At 38.8% G+C, this 17,079-nt stretch overlaps 1 protein-coding gene across 49 annotated transcripts in view; it reads left to right on the top strand.

Moving 5' to 3' along the window:
* CLASP2 (cytoplasmic linker associated protein 2) overlaps positions 1 to 6,907 on the top strand; it is a 178,362-nt gene extending 171,455 nt beyond the window's left edge. For all 49 annotated transcript variants that reach the window (XM_032861326.1, XM_032861329.1, XM_032861328.1 and 46 more), the window contains 3 exons: positions 561 to 767; positions 2,258 to 2,374; positions 5,168 to 6,907. In XM_032861326.1, the coding sequence (XP_032717217.1) occupies positions 561 to 767; positions 2,258 to 2,374; positions 5,168 to 5,254 (411 nt within the window). In that variant the 3' untranslated portion in view covers positions 5,255 to 6,907. The remainder of the gene's footprint in view (positions 1 to 560; positions 768 to 2,257; positions 2,375 to 5,167) is intronic.
* Positions 6,908 to 17,079: the final 10,172 nt, after the last annotated feature.

Genomic DNA, 17,079 nt, shown 5'->3' with positions numbered 1-17,079 from the left:
TCAGTATGGCTATTCTAGAGGATTCTGTTCACCTTAAAGATAAATGGAGCCTCCACCACCCATTACAGCTAGACCACAGTATGATTTAAAAATTGCATTAGCCTGAGGCATGCAGAATGCTCAGTCAGTTAAGTATCCAACTCTTGACTTCAGGTCATGATCTCAGGGTCATGAGATCTAGCCCCATGTCGGGCTCCATACTGAGTATAGAGCCTGCTTAGGATTCTCTCTCCCTCTCTCTGCCCTTTCCCTCCACCCACCCCCCAAAAAACAAAACAAAACAAACTTGGATTAGCCAACGTTAAGAGAACATGAAAGAAAGAAAGAATATCAGGAAAAATTATTTCTCCCCATAAATCTATTCTGGTTTCAAAAGTTACAGTTTGCCAACCCTGTGTTAACTGCACCCTCACTTTTTGTGTACATTTGTTTACTGTAGTAGTTTCAAAGCAAGTTATAGATACCTTGTTGTATTGCATATTTCATGAAGTTTTACTTCCAGGACACAGTATAGCATTTTAAAATTTTACTCCAATTTAAATATTTCCTCTTTGTTTTAGGTGGTAAGATCTGCTGAGGAAGCCGCATCAGTGCTAGCCACTTCAATCAGTCCAGAGCAGTGCATCAAAGTGCTTTGTCCTATCATCCAAACTGCAGATTACCCCATTAATCTGGCTGCAATCAAAATGCAAACAAAAGTGATAGAGAGAGTATCCAAGGAAACCCTTAACTTGCTTTTGCCAGAGATTATGCCAGGCCTAATACAGGTGAGAAACAAAATTTAGAGGAATAAATTATGATACATTTGGGATTCAGTTATTTTAGGCACTTCCTAGGCAACACTAGTGACATAACCAAGCCTTCCTGCTGTCTTGGATATTCAGAGCAAAGACTTTCCATAACTAGCTGTGTGTGTGTGTGTGTGTGTGTGTGTGTGTGTGTGTGTAAACCATTTAGTCATTTTTAAGTGTGCAGTTCAGTAGCATTAAATTCATTTATGATGTACAACCATTACAACTGTCCAGCTCCAGAATATATTTTATCATCCCAAACAGGAACTCTGTACCCATTAATAATTCCCTATTCCTTCTCCCCATTGCCCCTGGTAAATTCTACTTTCTCTCTTCTCTCTCTTCTGCTTTATAGGTTCCTCATGTAAATGGAATCACACAGTATTTCTTCTGTTGTGGCTGGCTGGCTTCATTTAGCGTTATATTTTTAGAATTCATCCATGTTATAGCATGTATTAGAATTTAATTCATTTTTTATGGCTGAGTAATTTCCATTAATGTGACTACCACAATTTGTTGAGCCATTCGTCTTTTGATGAATATCTGGGTTGTTTCCCTTTTTTTAATAACATAAATATTGCAGTGAACTTCCTTTTACCTTCTTATATGTATATATTTAGAAGTAGAATTCCTAGGTATTGCCACATTTCTCTCCAAAGTGGTTATACTGATTTGCAGTCATAGATGTAATGTGTTTTTCTCTATGCACACAAACCCATCCACATAAACGTTTTAATAGTGGGTTCACATTTTATAACATGCTTTGCTTAATCATAAATTGTTAACTTTTTCCATCCAATAGATTATATTCTATAATGTAACTTAATGACTAATATTATATAGTGTGTATAATAAAACCACTCCTGAAAAGAATTAATCATTAATTTCTTTGTGCATCTTTAGTATTATCTTTGTTCTAAGCCTAATATTAGTCATAATATTGTGGGGTCCTTTGGTCCTAAGAAAAGCATGTACACAGTATGTTTATGTCATACGTATAGTGGGTACTGAATAAATTTTTGCCAGGTGTATAACTTGGGGTAATGGTAGGGATGGGACAGATGTTGAGCTTAATTCAGCCTGAATTACAGGAGTACCTTGACTGCCAACCCCAGTTTTACTCTGTTTAGATTTTATTCAATAGTGAAGTGCTCTTGGGTTCCCTACAACTGAATAGGGGTCATCTGGAGACTTTACAGAGCAGGTTGATGAAGTGGCAGCTTTCCAGGCTAAATAAAGGTAGAACCCAATAAGGAAAGCTAGCTGATAGCGGAGTGGAGGTGTGGAAGGAGAGAAGGGCACATTTCTGCTGGGAAAGGGAGGAGGGTTAACTTCAGTCACTAAAGCTTCCTCTCCCTTGGTATGCCTATAATCTCATTTTTGAGCCACATCTTCCGTCCATGTTGGAATTGGAATAGTACCTTCTTAGATCCCCCAAGAGTGCTAACAAGGACTTTTCTCCCTAGGGTTATGATAATTCAGAGAGCAGTGTTCGGAAAGCTTGTGTCTTCTGCCTGGTGGCTGTTCATGCGGTAATTGGTGATGAGCTAAAACCACATCTCAGTCAGCTCACTGGCAGTAAAGTAAGTAATGATGCTTTGTCCTAAAGGTGGTGGCATTGGTACATTTTTCAGATTTAGTTCTTTGTTGTGTTAAAAGGTAAATTTGTTATTCAGCTTTGAACATGTCGGGCCTTGAGCATCCAACTCATTCCTCCTACCATTTGAATTTTAACTGTTCCTACTTTCACGTTGGTCACTCACATGAAGTCAGGTAGGGTAGGGTGCTGTGAAAGAAATGCCTACAGCCAGCACATTCCTTGCACACTCCCACACCCAAATCCTTGCCCCCAACGACTGTTTAAGAATAAATAGTGGTTGGGGCGCCTGGCTGGCTCAGTTGGTGGAGTGTGTGACGCTTGATCTCGGTTGTTGTGAGTTTGAGCCCCACAGTGGGTATAGAGATTATTTAAATACATAAGTACATAAATAAATACTCTTTAAAAAAAAAATAGTGGTTTTATATATTCATGGATTACTTTATGTCTCCCAAAATGTGGAACCCTTGGGCATTTCTTTAATTTCCCCCTATGAACTACGATAATCAAATATTTGCTTTCCTTAAGACTTTAAAAAAAAAAAAATGTAGGGGTACCTAGCTGACTCAGCCAGAAGGGCATGCAGCTCTTGATTTTGGGGTCATGAGTTCAAGCCCCACATTAAGTAATAAGATTACTTAACTAAATAAGCTTTAAAATTTTTTTTTAAAAAGAGTCTTTTTAAAAAAAGAGTCTTTCCTTATTTCTTTGATACTATCAAACATTGATATTTATTCTACGAGGTGAGGATAAACTATGATTGTTGAATTTTTGCTTATGAACCAGTTAGCAGGAAACACTCTTCCTCATTTAAATAGTTTCCCACACCCTAGCTATTGTCATTACTATGATCAAATTTATTTTTAAAATTGCAAAAAGGAGGGGTGCCTGGGTAGCTCAGTGGGTTAAAGCCTCTGCCTTCAGCTCAGGTCATGGTCCCAGGGTCCTGCATCTGGCTCTCTGCTCAGCGGGAAGCCTGCTTCCCCCTCTCTCTCTCTCTGCCTACTTGTGATCTCTGTCTGTCCAAAACAAAAAAACAAAAAAAAAATCAAAAAAATTACAAAGAGGTGGAGAAAATACCTATAAAGCTTAAGTATATACCTAACATTAAATACTTATGTAAGTTATAGGTAGATTAAAGCAGTGATTCTTAACCCTTTCTGAGTTACAGACCACTTTGAGATATGGGTTGTATCTCATCCCTAGAAAAATAAATAAATACAGAAAAATTTACACATAGTTTGAGAGGATTCACTGAATCCCTGAATCCCATGGACACCAGGTTAAAAACCCTTAAATCAATGAGTTAATGTTAAAAAAGCAAACTTTCAACAAAACAGTCTTCAAAAAAAAAAAAAAAAACAGTCTTCTTTTGGGGTTTTTTGGTTGTATTGTTGTTGTTTTAAGATTTTATTTATTTATTTGACAGAGACAGAAAGAGCACAAGTAGGGCAAGTGGCAGTCAAAGGGAGAAGCAGGGTCCCCACTAAGCAGGGAGCCTGATGTAGAACTTGATCCCAGGAGCATGGGATCATGACTGAGCTGAAAGCAGACACTTAACTGGCTGAGCCATCCAGGAGCCCCCCTTTTTTTTTTTTCCCCTAAAGTAAACTCTACACTGAGCTTGAACTCAAGAGTGCCACAGGCTCTACCAACTGAGCCAGCAAAGCGCCCCAACACAGTTGTTTTCAAAGAAAAAAAGCTTTTGTGATAAGCTCAAGTTGTGTCGTGATAATTCAAAGATGTCTGTAGAAGAATTAAATTTGAGTACTTTGTCAAGACTCTTAACTCCAGGAAACAAACTGAGGGTTGCTGGAGCCAAGATTGGTGGGGGGATGGGGTAATTGGCTGATAGGCATTTGAAGTAATGAGCACTGGGAGTTGTATGCAACTAATGAATTACTAAATTCTACCCCTGAAACTGATAATATATGTTAATTAAATTGAATCTAAGTAAAAAAAATTCTCAATTAAGTACTTTGTCAGAATGCTAGGCAGCCAGTTGCATATGAGATCCTAGCTAGGTTGAGAAAATATTTGGAAATGACATTAGATGACAAAAGTAAAGCATAAAATTGTATATGCACTGATAAAAACTTTATAAAAGTATGATCTCATCTAGCAAAGACTACAGAGTGACCCAGAGAAATCAAGAACATTCTTGGAGGGCAATGTTATAGTTTTTTAAGATCTTGGGTCCTGGAACCCAGGTGCCTAATTTCCTATCCAGGCCCATTTCTTACCTACCCTTGTGACTTTGGGGTAATGACTTACACATCCTATATCTTGATTTCCTCATCTGTAAATTATTATTGAGATAAAAAGAGATAGTGTAAGGTAGTTAGCTTATTATATAGCACATGGTGCTCAGATGTTTGTCCTTATTGTCTTAATGGTGACTTTTTTTTCCCTAAGTTTAAGTTTTACATGCTATCAGTACAACATTTTTCAAAAAGGCATATTAGAATACTCAGTTATCAGGGGTGCCTGGCTGGCTCATCCTGGTAGACCATGCAACTCTTGATCTCAGGGTCATGAGTTGAAGCCCCATGTTGGGTGCAGAGATTACATAAATAAATGAGTAAATAGAATACTCAGTTGTGAACAGACTGAGACTTAAATTTTTTTTTTTTTGGTAATTCTTAATTAACAACAATAACTTGGGTGTAACTTAGTCTAAAAATCTCTCTTAAATTCATATATGTATATAATTTTTTAATAAGCATCTTACTATAACTTATAATTTGCTCAGTGACTTATGTTCGGCTTGAATCTGCAGATGAAGCTACTGAATCTTTACATCAAACGTGCACAGACAGGTTCTGGAGGAGCTGATCCCACTACTGATGTTTCTGGACAAAGTTAGTGAAGCTGATTAAAGTGAACCAGGCCTCTCAAAGAAAGGACAGACAGACCACCCCTCATCAACGAAAGGAAATTTTCAAACACATCTTTTGGAACTTACCATCTTTCCCAGTTTTAGTTTTTTGTTTTGTTTTGTATTTTCTGTAACAGAGGGCTATCCTCAGTCTGCATGTAACCTTTATGATAGTTACTCCAAATTCAAGAAGAAGCAGTATTAACATCAGTTGATCAGTACCAAGTAATTTTTAATCAAATTCATCATTTCACATGTTTGTACTTCTTTGTCTTCCCATTAACCTTTGCCAGTGTTATGATTGTATAAATTTTTTTAAATGCTGGTTAAAGAGAATGCTTAAAGCTTTAAAAGTTTAACAGTCTAAAACATTTTTTTTGCCTCTATTCAGATGCAGAATAATATTTTTATTGCTACTTGGAGTTTTGTTCCGTATCATGTCCTATGCTAGAAATACTGAAATGATGTGAAACAAAGCAGGACTAATTTGAACTACAGCTGGACTCTGTTGGTGTGATGGTGATACATGTCATTAGTTGCAATTTCTTTGGGGTGATCTGTAGTTTAAAACTAAGACCTCAGAGAAAGTGCTACAGAATCAGCCAGTTCTGTAACACTGATACTGCTTGTTGGTTGTTGATCTTGCCATCTTTATTTAAAACCATGTCCCCTCTAAGATCCCTTAAGAAAGCTGCACCAAATCATCTGCCTGTTGTTTTCTTGATACTTATTAAAATAGAAGGTTTTATTGCAGGGTTTTTGGTTTATCTTTGTTGTGAATGATGCTTTTTTCATATTTATTAATCTCAAATTCACTTATGAACAAACTTGATAATGGAAAGAGACAAAAAGTAAATCAAGTGCATGTGTGTCCTTGACCGTCTTCTGTTTCTCATTTAATAAACAAACTTATTATTGAGACATGGGAGTCAACCAGCACCTTTTCTTTAATGGTGGAACCTGGTTTCCTTTTACCATGAAATTGTCTTACTTGAAAACATTGATCCTGATGAGAGAGAAGATGGTGCAAGGCTATTATCTTTGTGTAATGGACTCAAATTCTCTACCTCTTCAGGGTTAATCCTTATAACTGAGCTGCTGTCTGTAGTGTCCTTTGGAAAACTACTTCAAGGGTGATTTTCTGTTACATTTTAACAAATTTTTTTAATCACCTTTTACTACACCTATTCTTCTCATGTGCAGCCAACTTTCAAAAATTACCAGTTTGGTGAAAGGCAAATTAAATCATTGGGAACCAGGATACTAATGATTTCTCATCTTGACTTTTTTAAAAATCCTAACATGAAGTGAATTTGACTGGAAAGGCAAATAGCTATTAGGGAAGCAATTTGCTATTGTTACAGAGTTATCTGTACTTTATTTGTTTAATTGAAAAAAATGTAGAAATGTATGTAAAGAATTTAAGACAAGAGTACTGGATGGATGATTTGTCATAGGCTTTTCCCTTCGTTTCTGTTCTAGCAGCAGGAAAATAGTTTCTCTATATCCCCTCCCCTTTACCTGTAACAGTTTTGTTTTCTACTGTTAATTACATTGTGTATTTATAGTTCTATGCTTACTGTTGTGCATATACTGGCAATAAAACTGTACATAACATTACTTGAAAAAATTAGCAATGTATATCTGTTGTTTTTCTGTCTCACTGTGTGAAAAGTCATGTAGCTCCTAACTACATTTTTTAAACTATTTCAGAGGTCATGTATGAGTGCTCTTCACATGAATTTTGTAAGTGCATCTGAGGAAAACAGATTTATCGGGAGTAGCCTCCACAGTCAAATTAGATGGCTGTAGGGGCGCCTGGGTGGCTCAGTGGGTTAAGCCTCTGCCTTTGGCTCGGGTCATGATCTCGGGGTCCTGGGATCGAGCCCCGTATCGGGCTCTCTGCTCAGCGGGGAGGCTGCTTCCCCCTCTCTCTGCCTGTCTCTCTGCCTACTTGTACGTGCTCTCTCTCTCTCTCTCTGTCAAATAAATAAAATCTTTAAAAAAAACAAAATGAAGAGGGGCACCTGTGTGGCTCAGTGGGTTAAAGCCTCTGCCTTCGGCTTGGGTCATGATCCCAGGATCCTGGGATCGAGCCCCGCATCGGGCTCTCTGCTCAGCAGGGAGACTGCTTCCCTCTCTCTCTCTGCCTGCTTGTGATCTCTGTCTGTCAAATAAATAAATAAAATCTTTAAAAAAAAAAAAAAACTCATGAGGCCATTTCTTCAAAAACAAAAATATTAGATAGCTGCATATGCATGTGTATGACAGCTTATCTTTTTTTTCTTAAGATGTTTATTTGTTTGATAGAGCACAAGCAGGCAGAGCTGAAAGCAGAAGGAAAGGAGAAGCAGGCTCCCCTCTGGGCAGAGAGCCCAACGTGGAACTCAGTCCCAGGACCCTGGGATCATGACCTGAGCCGAAGGCAGAAAGCCAACCAACTGAGCCACCCAAGAGCCTCTGACAGCTTATCTTTAATAAGAAAAGGCATTTTTTTTTTTTTAAGATTTTATTTATTGGGAGACCTGGATGGCTCATTTGGTTAAGCATCTGCCTTAACCTGTTCAGGTTGAGATCTCCGAGTCCCAGGGTCAAGCCCCGCATAGGGCTCTCTGCATATCAGGGAGTCTGCGTCTCCCTCCCATTCTCCTTCTATATGCTCACTCTCACTGTCTCTCAAGTAAAATCTTTAATAAAATTAATTTTAAAAAATAAAGATTTATTTATTTGGCACACAGAGGGGTAGTAGCAGAGGAAGCTGGAGAGGAAAAGCAGACTCCCCACTGAGCAGGGAGCCTGATGCAGGACTCAATCCAAGGGCCCCAAGAAAAGGCATTTTAAACATTGAATTTTTCTTAGTTTCTTTGGTATATTTTATGTTCCATGATCTTTTCTGTGTTTTATAATAACTTTTAATCTAAATATTAATTTTTACCCCTGCTTCAAGATCCCGCTTTAACTACTGTTGACAACTAAGTAGTATGATGTAAGCTGAGTAATAGCTCCACTTGAACACCTGGATCAAGCACCTGGCATCCAAAGGCAGGCATTCGAATGAATGAACTGAGTAGTAAAAGTATGGTTTAATGTGTGTAGGTGAAAGCTAATATATAAAAACATGAAAAAATATTTAAATTTCTGTAATTTTAGGGGCACCTTGCTGGCTCAGTTGGTAGAGCATGTGACTCAATCTCAGGGTTATGATTTTGAGCCCCATGTTGGGCATAGAGATTACTTTAAAAAATAAATAACAAAAGTAAAAATATATACACATATAAAAAATTAAAAATTAAAATCTATAATTTCACTTAATGAGGATTTAAGGAAATTATTATTGACTATCCAAATTAGTTAATCCAGAAATATATTTAGATGTCAGCTATTAAAAACTGATAATAAGCTCCTGGTTAAATTTTTTCTTTCCACCTTTCTCCCTAAACATTATCAGTATCATTCATTTCCTGCACTGCTCAGAACTAATTAAAAGCACATAATTCCTCATTATAAACCATGTTTGTTTCTTGGAGGTTTTCAAAATCTATAATAGGCTTCTGCCATTTTCAAGTAGGATGTGGTATGCACCTGAGGTTTCAAATTTGGAGTATATTTACTGTATTCCTTCATATTCTATCTTAAACTTTGAGTCAAAGTGACTTTTCACCAAATATATCTCCAATAAAAGACTGGAATCTTATCAAACCAGATCTGTTTGTAAATTCAAGTTTATCTTATTAATTTAGAATACCATTTGCAGGAAATAGAAATGAGGATTGGTACCTTACTCCATAATACATAAAGGGTTTTTGTTTTTTGTTCTTTGTGGGTTTTTTTTTTTATTATTTATTTGACAGGGAGAGATCACAAGTAGGCAGAGAGGCAGGCAGAGAGAGAGGGGGAATCAGGCTCCCCACCAAGCAGAGAGCCCTATGTGGGGCTCCATCCCACGACCCTAAGATCATGACCCAAGCCGAAAGCAGAGGCTTAACCCACTGAGCCACCCAGGCGCCCCCATAAAGGGGGTTTTTTTAAGCTTAATCTTTCACACCTTTCTTTCTGTGGTGTTTAGGTTTATTTCATTGCAATTAATCACATACATTTTTACAGCTATGCAAAAGAAAGAATTAAGCTTAAAAAAGCTATCCATCTCCCTTTTTAAAAAATTTTTAAGTAATCTCTATACCCAGTGTGGGGCTCAAACTCACAACCCCAAGATCAAGAGTTGCATGCTCCACTGACTAAGCCAGCCAGGCACCCCAAAAGTTATCTATCTCTACAGAGCAGAAATAAATTATATAGAAACTAGAAAAACAATAGAACAGATCAATGAAACCAGGAGCTGGTTTTTTGAAAAAATTAATAACATTGATAAACTTCTAGCCAGACTTATCAAGAAAAATAAAGGACTCAATAGTATCACAAATGAGAGAGGAAAAATAACCAATCCCACAGAAATGCAATCATGAAAGAATATTATGAAAAACTATATACCAACAAACTGGACAGCCTATAAGAATTGGACAAATTCCTGGAAACATAACCTAACAAAACTGAAGCAGGAAGAAATAGAAAATTTGAACAGATTGATAACCAACAAAGAAATTGAATCAAACCCCGCCCCGGGCCAAAAAAAAAAGTCCAGGACTAGATGGCTCCGCAGGCAAATTTTTTTTTTAAGATTTTATGTATTTATTTGAGAGAGATCACAAGTAGGCAGAGAGGCAGGCAGAGAGAGAGGAGGAAGCAGGGTCCCTGCGTAACAGAGAGCCCGATGTGGGGCTCGATCCCAAGACCCTGGGATCGTGACCTGAGCCAAAAGCAGAGGCTTTAACCCACTGAGCCTCTTAGGCGCCCCTTCACAGGCAAATTCTACCAAACATTTAAAGAAGAGTTAATACCTATTCTCAAACTATTCCGAAAAACAGAAAAGGAAGTAAAACTTCCAAATTTATTCTATGGGGCCAGCATTACCCTGATACCAAAACCAGATAAATATGCCATGAAAAAGAATTACAGGCCAATATGAACATAGATGCAAAAATTCTCAACAAAATGAGAGCAAACTGAGTTCAGCAATACATTAAAAAAAAAAAAAATCCTTTACCACATGGGGTGCCTGGCTGGCTCAGCAGAGCATACAACTATTGATCTCAGGGCTGTGAGTTTAAGCCCGATGTTGGGCATGGGAGCCTACTTTAAAAATAAGACTCATTCACCATGACCAAGTGGTATTTATTCCTGGTTTGCAAGCATGGTCGAATATTCACAAATCAATCCACATGATACATCTGTAAGAAAGGTAAGAACCATAGATCATTTCAATAGATGCAGAAAAAGCATTTGACAAAGTATAACATTTATAATAAAAACTCAACAAAGTAGGTTTGGGGGAACATACCTCGGCATAATAATAAGCCCATCTGGGTGCCTGGGTGGCTCAGTGGGTTAAAGCCTCTGCCTTCAGGTCAGGTCATGATTCCAGGATCCTGGGATTGAGCCTCGCATCAGGCTCTCTGCTCAGCAGGGAGCCTGCTTCCCTTCCTCTCTTTCTGCCTGCCTCTCTGACTACTTGTGATCTCTGTCAAATAAATAAATAAAATCTTTAAAAAAATAATAATAAGTCCATCTGTGAAAAACCCACAGCTAACATCATCCTTTGGGGAAAAATTCTTTTTCCCTAAAGGTCAGGAACAAGACAAGGATATCCTCTCTCACCACTTTTATTCAACATAGTACTAGAAGTCCTAGCCACAGCACTCAGACAACAAAAAGAAATAAAAAATACAAATCAATAAGGAAGAAGTAAAATTTCCACTATTTGCAGATGACATGATGCTACATATAAAGAACTCAAGAGGGGTGCCTGGGTGGCTCAGTGGGTTAAAGCCTCTGCCTTCAGCTCAGGTCATGATCCCAGGGTCCTGGGATTGAGCCCCGCATCGGGCTCTCTGCTCAGCAGGGAGCCTGCTTCCCTTCCTCTCTCTCTGCCTGCCTCTCTGCCTACTTGTGATCTCTGTCTGTCAAATAAATAAATAAAATTAAAAAAAAAAAAAAAAAAAAAAAAGAACTCAAGAGACTCCACCACAAAACTGCTAAAATCAATGTACAGAAATCTGTTGCATTTCTATCTACCAATAATGAAGTAGCAGAAAGAGAAATTAAGAAAACAATCCCATTTACAATTGTGCCAAAAATGATAAAATACCTAGAAATAAACCTAACCAAATAGGTAAAAGATCTATACTCTGAAAACTATAGAACACTTAATGAAAGAAATTAAAGATGGCACAAAGAAAGATATTCCATTGGAATTGGAAGAATATTGTTAAAATGTTACTTACCCAAAGCAATCTACACATTTAATGCAATATCAAAATACCAATTGCATTTTTCAGAACTAGAAGAAACAATCCTAAATGTATATGGAAACTTACCTTTTTTTTTTTAAGATTTTATTTATTTATTTGACAGAGATCACAACTAGGCAAGAGGCAGGCAGAGAGAGGGGGAGAAGCAGGCTCCCTGCTGAGCAGAGAGCCCAATGTGGGGCTCGATCCCAGGTCCCTGGGATCATGACCTGAGCCGAAGGCAGAGGCTTAACCCACTGAGCCACCCAGGTACCCCTGGATCCCTACCTTTATGCCCCCAAATAGACAAAGTAGTCTTGAAAAGAGAAAAAAAAAAAAAAAAGCTGGAGATATCACTATTCCAGACTTCAAGTAATATTACAAAGCTGTCGTGATCAAAACAGTATGGTATTGGTACAAAAATAGGCAAGTAGATCAATGGAAGAATAGAAAAGCCAGAAATAAAACCACAGTTACATGGTCAATTAACATTCAACAAAGCAGGAAAGAATACCCAATAGGAAAAAGTCTCTTCAACAAATGGTGTGAGGAAAACTGGACAAGAACATGCAGAAGAATGAAACTGCATTACTTTCTTATACCATACACAAAAATAAACTCAAAATGGATTAAAGACATAAATGTGAGACCCTGAAACCATAAAAGTCCTAGAAAAGAACACAGGCCATAAGTTCTTTGACATTGACTGTAGCAACATCTTTTTAGATCTGTCTCCTGAGGCAATGGAAACAAAAACAAGAATAAACTATTGGGACAACATCAGAATAAATATCTTTTTTTTTAAGATTTTTTTTTTAATTCGACAGAGAGATCACAAGTAGGCAGAGAGGCCGGCAGAGAGAGAGGAGGAAGCAGGCTTTGTTCTGAGCAGAGAGCCCAATTCGGGACTTGATCCCAGGACCCTGAAATCATGACTGAGCTGAAGTCAGAGGCTTAACCCACTGAGCCACTCAGGCGCCCCAGAATAAAAATCTTTTACATAACGAAGGAAATAATCAGCAAAACTAAAAGACAGCATACAGAATGAAAGAAGATGTTTGCAAATGATACGTGCAGTAAAGGTTTAGTATCCAAAGTATATAAAGAACTTCTAAAACTAAACTTCTAAAGAACTTCTAAAATCAACAGGTGCTGGAGAGAATGTGCAGATAATGGAACCCTCTTACGGTTGGTGGGAATGCAAACTGGTACAGCCACTCGGAAAACAGTATGGAGTCTCCTCAAAAAGTTAAAAATGGAACTACTTTATGATCCAGCAATTGCACTACTGGGTATTTACCCAAAGAATACAAAAACACTAATTCCAAGGGATTCATGCACCCCTATGTTTATAGCAGCATTATTTACAATAGCCAAATTATGGAAGCAGCCCAAGTGTCCATCAACTGATGAATAAAGAAAAGGTGGCATACATATGCAATGGAATATTATTCAGTCATTAAAAAAGAATGAAATCTTGCTATCTGCGACCACATGGGTGGAGCTAGACAGTATAAAGCTAAGTGAAATAAGTCACAGGAAGAAATACCATATGATTTCACTCATATGTGGAACTGAAGAAACAAACTAGCAAAGGGGAAAAAATGAGAGGAGACAAATCTAATTATAGAAAACAAACTTGGGGCGCCTGTGTGGCTCAATGGGTTAAAGCCTGTGCCTTTGGCTCAGGTTATAGTCTCAGGTCCTGGGATCCAGCCCCGCATTGGGCTCTCTGCTCTGCAGGGAGCCTGCCTCCCCTCTGTCTCTCTGGCTGGCTCTCTGCCTACTTGTGATCTCTGTCTGTCAGATAAATAAATAAAATCTTAAAAAAAAAAAAGAAAGAAAGAAAGAAAGAAAGAAAGAAAGGAAGGAAGGAAGGAAGGAAGGAAGGAAGGAAGGAAGGAAGGAAGAAAGAAAGAAAGAAAGAAAGAAAGAAAGAAAGAAAGAAAGAAAGAAAGAAAGAAAGAAAACAAACTTGATGGTTACCAAAGAGAGGTGGGTGAGGGGATGGATGAAATAGGCGATGGGGATTAAGGAGGGCATATGTGATGAGCACCAGGTGATGTATGGAAGTGTTGAATCACTATATTGTACACCTGAAACAAACATAACCCTGTATGTTAACTGGAATTTCAATAAAAATAATAAAAATAAAAATAAAAAGTTACCTTTCTTTATTGTAAGCACAGAGATTGCTTAAATAAACTTAAAAAAATTTTTTAAAAAAAAGAGACTTGTTATGTTTTTAAGATTCTATTTTTTTTTTAAGATTTTATTTATTTATTTGACAGAGATCACAGGTAGGCAGAGAGGCAGACAGAGAGAGGGGGAAGCAGGCTCTCTGCTTGGCAGAGATGCAGGGCTCGATCCCAGGACCCTGAGACCATGACCTGAGCTGAAGGCAGAGGCTTAACCCACTGAGCCACCCAGGCGCCCCCTTAAGATTCTATTTTTTAAGTAATCTCCACACCAACATGTGACTTGAACTCACAACTATGAGATTAAGAGTCACATGTTCTACCAACTGAGCCAACCAGGTGGCCCCAAAAAAGCTTACTATAAGCAAATCAAGAAAATTGGGTGTAGCTTTTCTTCCAGAAGTTTTATTTCACAATTTTCTTCTTTCTTATGAAGTTATAATATTGAGTTTGCTCTCCAAACTGAGCAAGTCACTTTTCCCCCAACTGGCCACTGTTCCACAACTTAGTTTAGTTCAGCAGGACGGAGGGATACCAGTGGAGGAAGGACCCCAGATGCAGTGTTAGACATCTTAGGTATGCATTCTAAAATAAAACCTAATTAGGGACGCCTGGGTGGCTCAGTTGGTTAAGCAGCTGCCTTCGGCTCAGGTCATGATCCCAGCGTCCTGGGATCGAGTCCCACATCGGGCTCCTTGCTCGTCAGGGAACCTGCTTCTCCCTCTGCCTCTGCCTGCCATTCTGTCTGCCTGTGCTCGCTCTCTCTCCCTCTCTCTCTCTGACAAATAAATAAATAAAATCTTTTAAAAAAAATAAAATCTAATTGAACTAAAGAATTCACCAGAAACTTATGCAAAAGAATAATGTGATTAGAATCAGCTTACAAACACTGCAATTGTACATCCCCTGAAAACTTCAGAAGTGATGTGTTTTTAGGCTACGATGTTTTACAGATTGAGCTCTGTGAATCTGGTTCTGATTACCTTTATTTACTTATTAAATATTTTAGCACCTGCTGTGCATCTGATACCCCTTCAATCTGCCTGCTGTAAATACATAGTTGTAGATCTGATAATGAGAGGACAGCATTAATGTGCTTTTAGAGGGACTGATACAGGAAGCTCTGGCCCGGGACTCAATGACTAAGTGCAGAAAAGTGCCCAGTGGTGCTCCCAGCAAACCCACCATTCCGAAGGGCATGTGCTGTGAGCAGCCCTAGTCTCCCACTTCCTTCCACTCTTGGTGGTGTCAGACTCCTAAGACAGTATTTTTCCCCTTAAGAAAGTATAAATCGGTGACTTTGTTGGAAGTGAGTACAAAAAGATTGCTTAATAACCAGTTTTCAGGTTTTATGTCTACAGCCAAATGTATATTTTTATCAAAGTTTATCAGACTAGAGACTTAGACTCAGAGTTAGATCATTCTGACAAAGCAAGAAACGGGCTTTCTCTTCTCCATCCTCATAAAGCAGTGGTTCTCAACTTGGTGATTTTGCCCACTGGAGGACATTTGACGATATTTGGAGACATTTTTGGTTGTCATAACTTGGCAGGGAGGGCCACTGACATCTAGTGGGTACAGGCCAATGATGCTTGCTGCCAGACATCCTACAATACACAGGATTGCCCCCCACAACAAACAGGTATCCAGCCCCAGATAACAATGCCCAATAATGTCAGTAATGGCCAAACCTGGAAACCTTGCATCAAAGCAAGGGGGTTGCTATGGAGACCTGCCCTGGGTCAGGAAAAAAAAACAAGAACAAACCAAACAAACAAAAAACACTGAGTCAGGTTTTTCACACTAAGGTTGAACAGAAAGGTGAACAATCCAGAACTCACTTCTAGATGACTAATTTGAGGGTCAGTTTTCCCGTTTTTATACATACGGACTCACATGCCAACCACTCAACATAATCATCGACCCCCAACATAATCCAAACCATCCTGACTCATCTTCTGAAACTTACTCCATTCTGAACTCTCAGTCTAATGCAAAATTAGTCCCTCCAATTTTGCTCTCATCAAAGAAACGGTGATTTTTATTTCAAGGAGCAGATTATCTAGCTCCTGAGGGCAGAGAATTTCCATACAGCGAGGTTCACTGCAGACCAGCGGCAGTGCAATTGACCGAAGAGACCCAGGAGAATGGCCTTGGGGTTGGTGGGCCAGTGTTGAAAAGTCGATTGTTATCAACTTACCAAATACGGCATGATTCCACCTAGGAGGTACCTAGAGGAGTCAGATTCATATAGACAGAAAATGGGATGGTGGGTGCCAGAGGCTGAAGGGAGGGGGAACAGGAAGTGACCGTCTAGTGGGGACGGTCACTGTCTGGATGATGAAAAGAAGTGAATGGTGGTGGTGGCTACACAAGAGTGTGAATGTACTTAACACCACTCACCTACACATTTTAAAATGACTAAGATGGTAAATGCGATGTTGGGTGTTTTACCACAATTAGAAATAATAGAAAATAACAATGATTATTAAAATGAGGTCACCATATAAAAGTGATTCAAGAACTCTGTTCACCACCTGGTTACTGTGAATGGCCACATGTGAAGATGATCAGGTAGATAACCTATAGAATGCTATCTATATCCATCCATATACAAACAGAACATGTATAAGAACAGAGCAGGCAAATTGAAGCACCTTTAAAAAAAAAAAAACAGATGTGTTGAGAGATGTGTTGATAGTGCTTACCCACAGAATGTGACATTTCCATCTTTGCTTCCTCTCTTGTACACTGCCTGCTCATTTGTCCATGATCTTGGTTTCCCTGATGCTGACTTGCTGCTCATCTCGCTCCGTGTTTCTAGATGGAGCACCTAGAATCAGACCTTCTTTCGGGTTTACACAATAGGCAGACCTACCACCCTCCACCTCTTGTCACCCTTGCCTCCGCTGTTGCACCAACTATTAGCACCTGGCCCACAGATTTCCCCACCTTCCCAAAAGAGGTATAGCAGCTGACTGGTTAAAAGAAGGGGTTATGCCATAAAACCATTCACATACAAGTCACTATTTCCACCACTTGGGTGAGTTACTTAATCTCTCAAATCTTCAATTCCTCCCCTACAGAACAGTATGCTCCACAAGTGATGGCCTATTGTACTCTAGTCTCCGACGGGGGCAGTGGCCATCCAGCCGACACACTGGGATGCTGCCCCCCTCTTTCACATTGTCACTCCACCCTCCTTGGACCTGGGCTGCTCTGTCCAGCTAAGGATCACAAACCCAGCATTTCACTTGCTAATTGTAGGGGG

This window comes from Lontra canadensis, unplaced genomic scaffold, assembly GCF_010015895.1.
Source record: "Lontra canadensis isolate GAN:19392208 unplaced genomic scaffold, GSC_riverotter_1.0 scaffold20, whole genome shotgun sequence".
NCBI lineage: Eukaryota > Metazoa > Chordata > Mammalia > Carnivora > Mustelidae > Lontra > Lontra canadensis.
The sequence above is the reverse complement of the archived record's forward strand: the minus strand, read 5'-3'. Positions and strand labels throughout refer to the sequence as shown.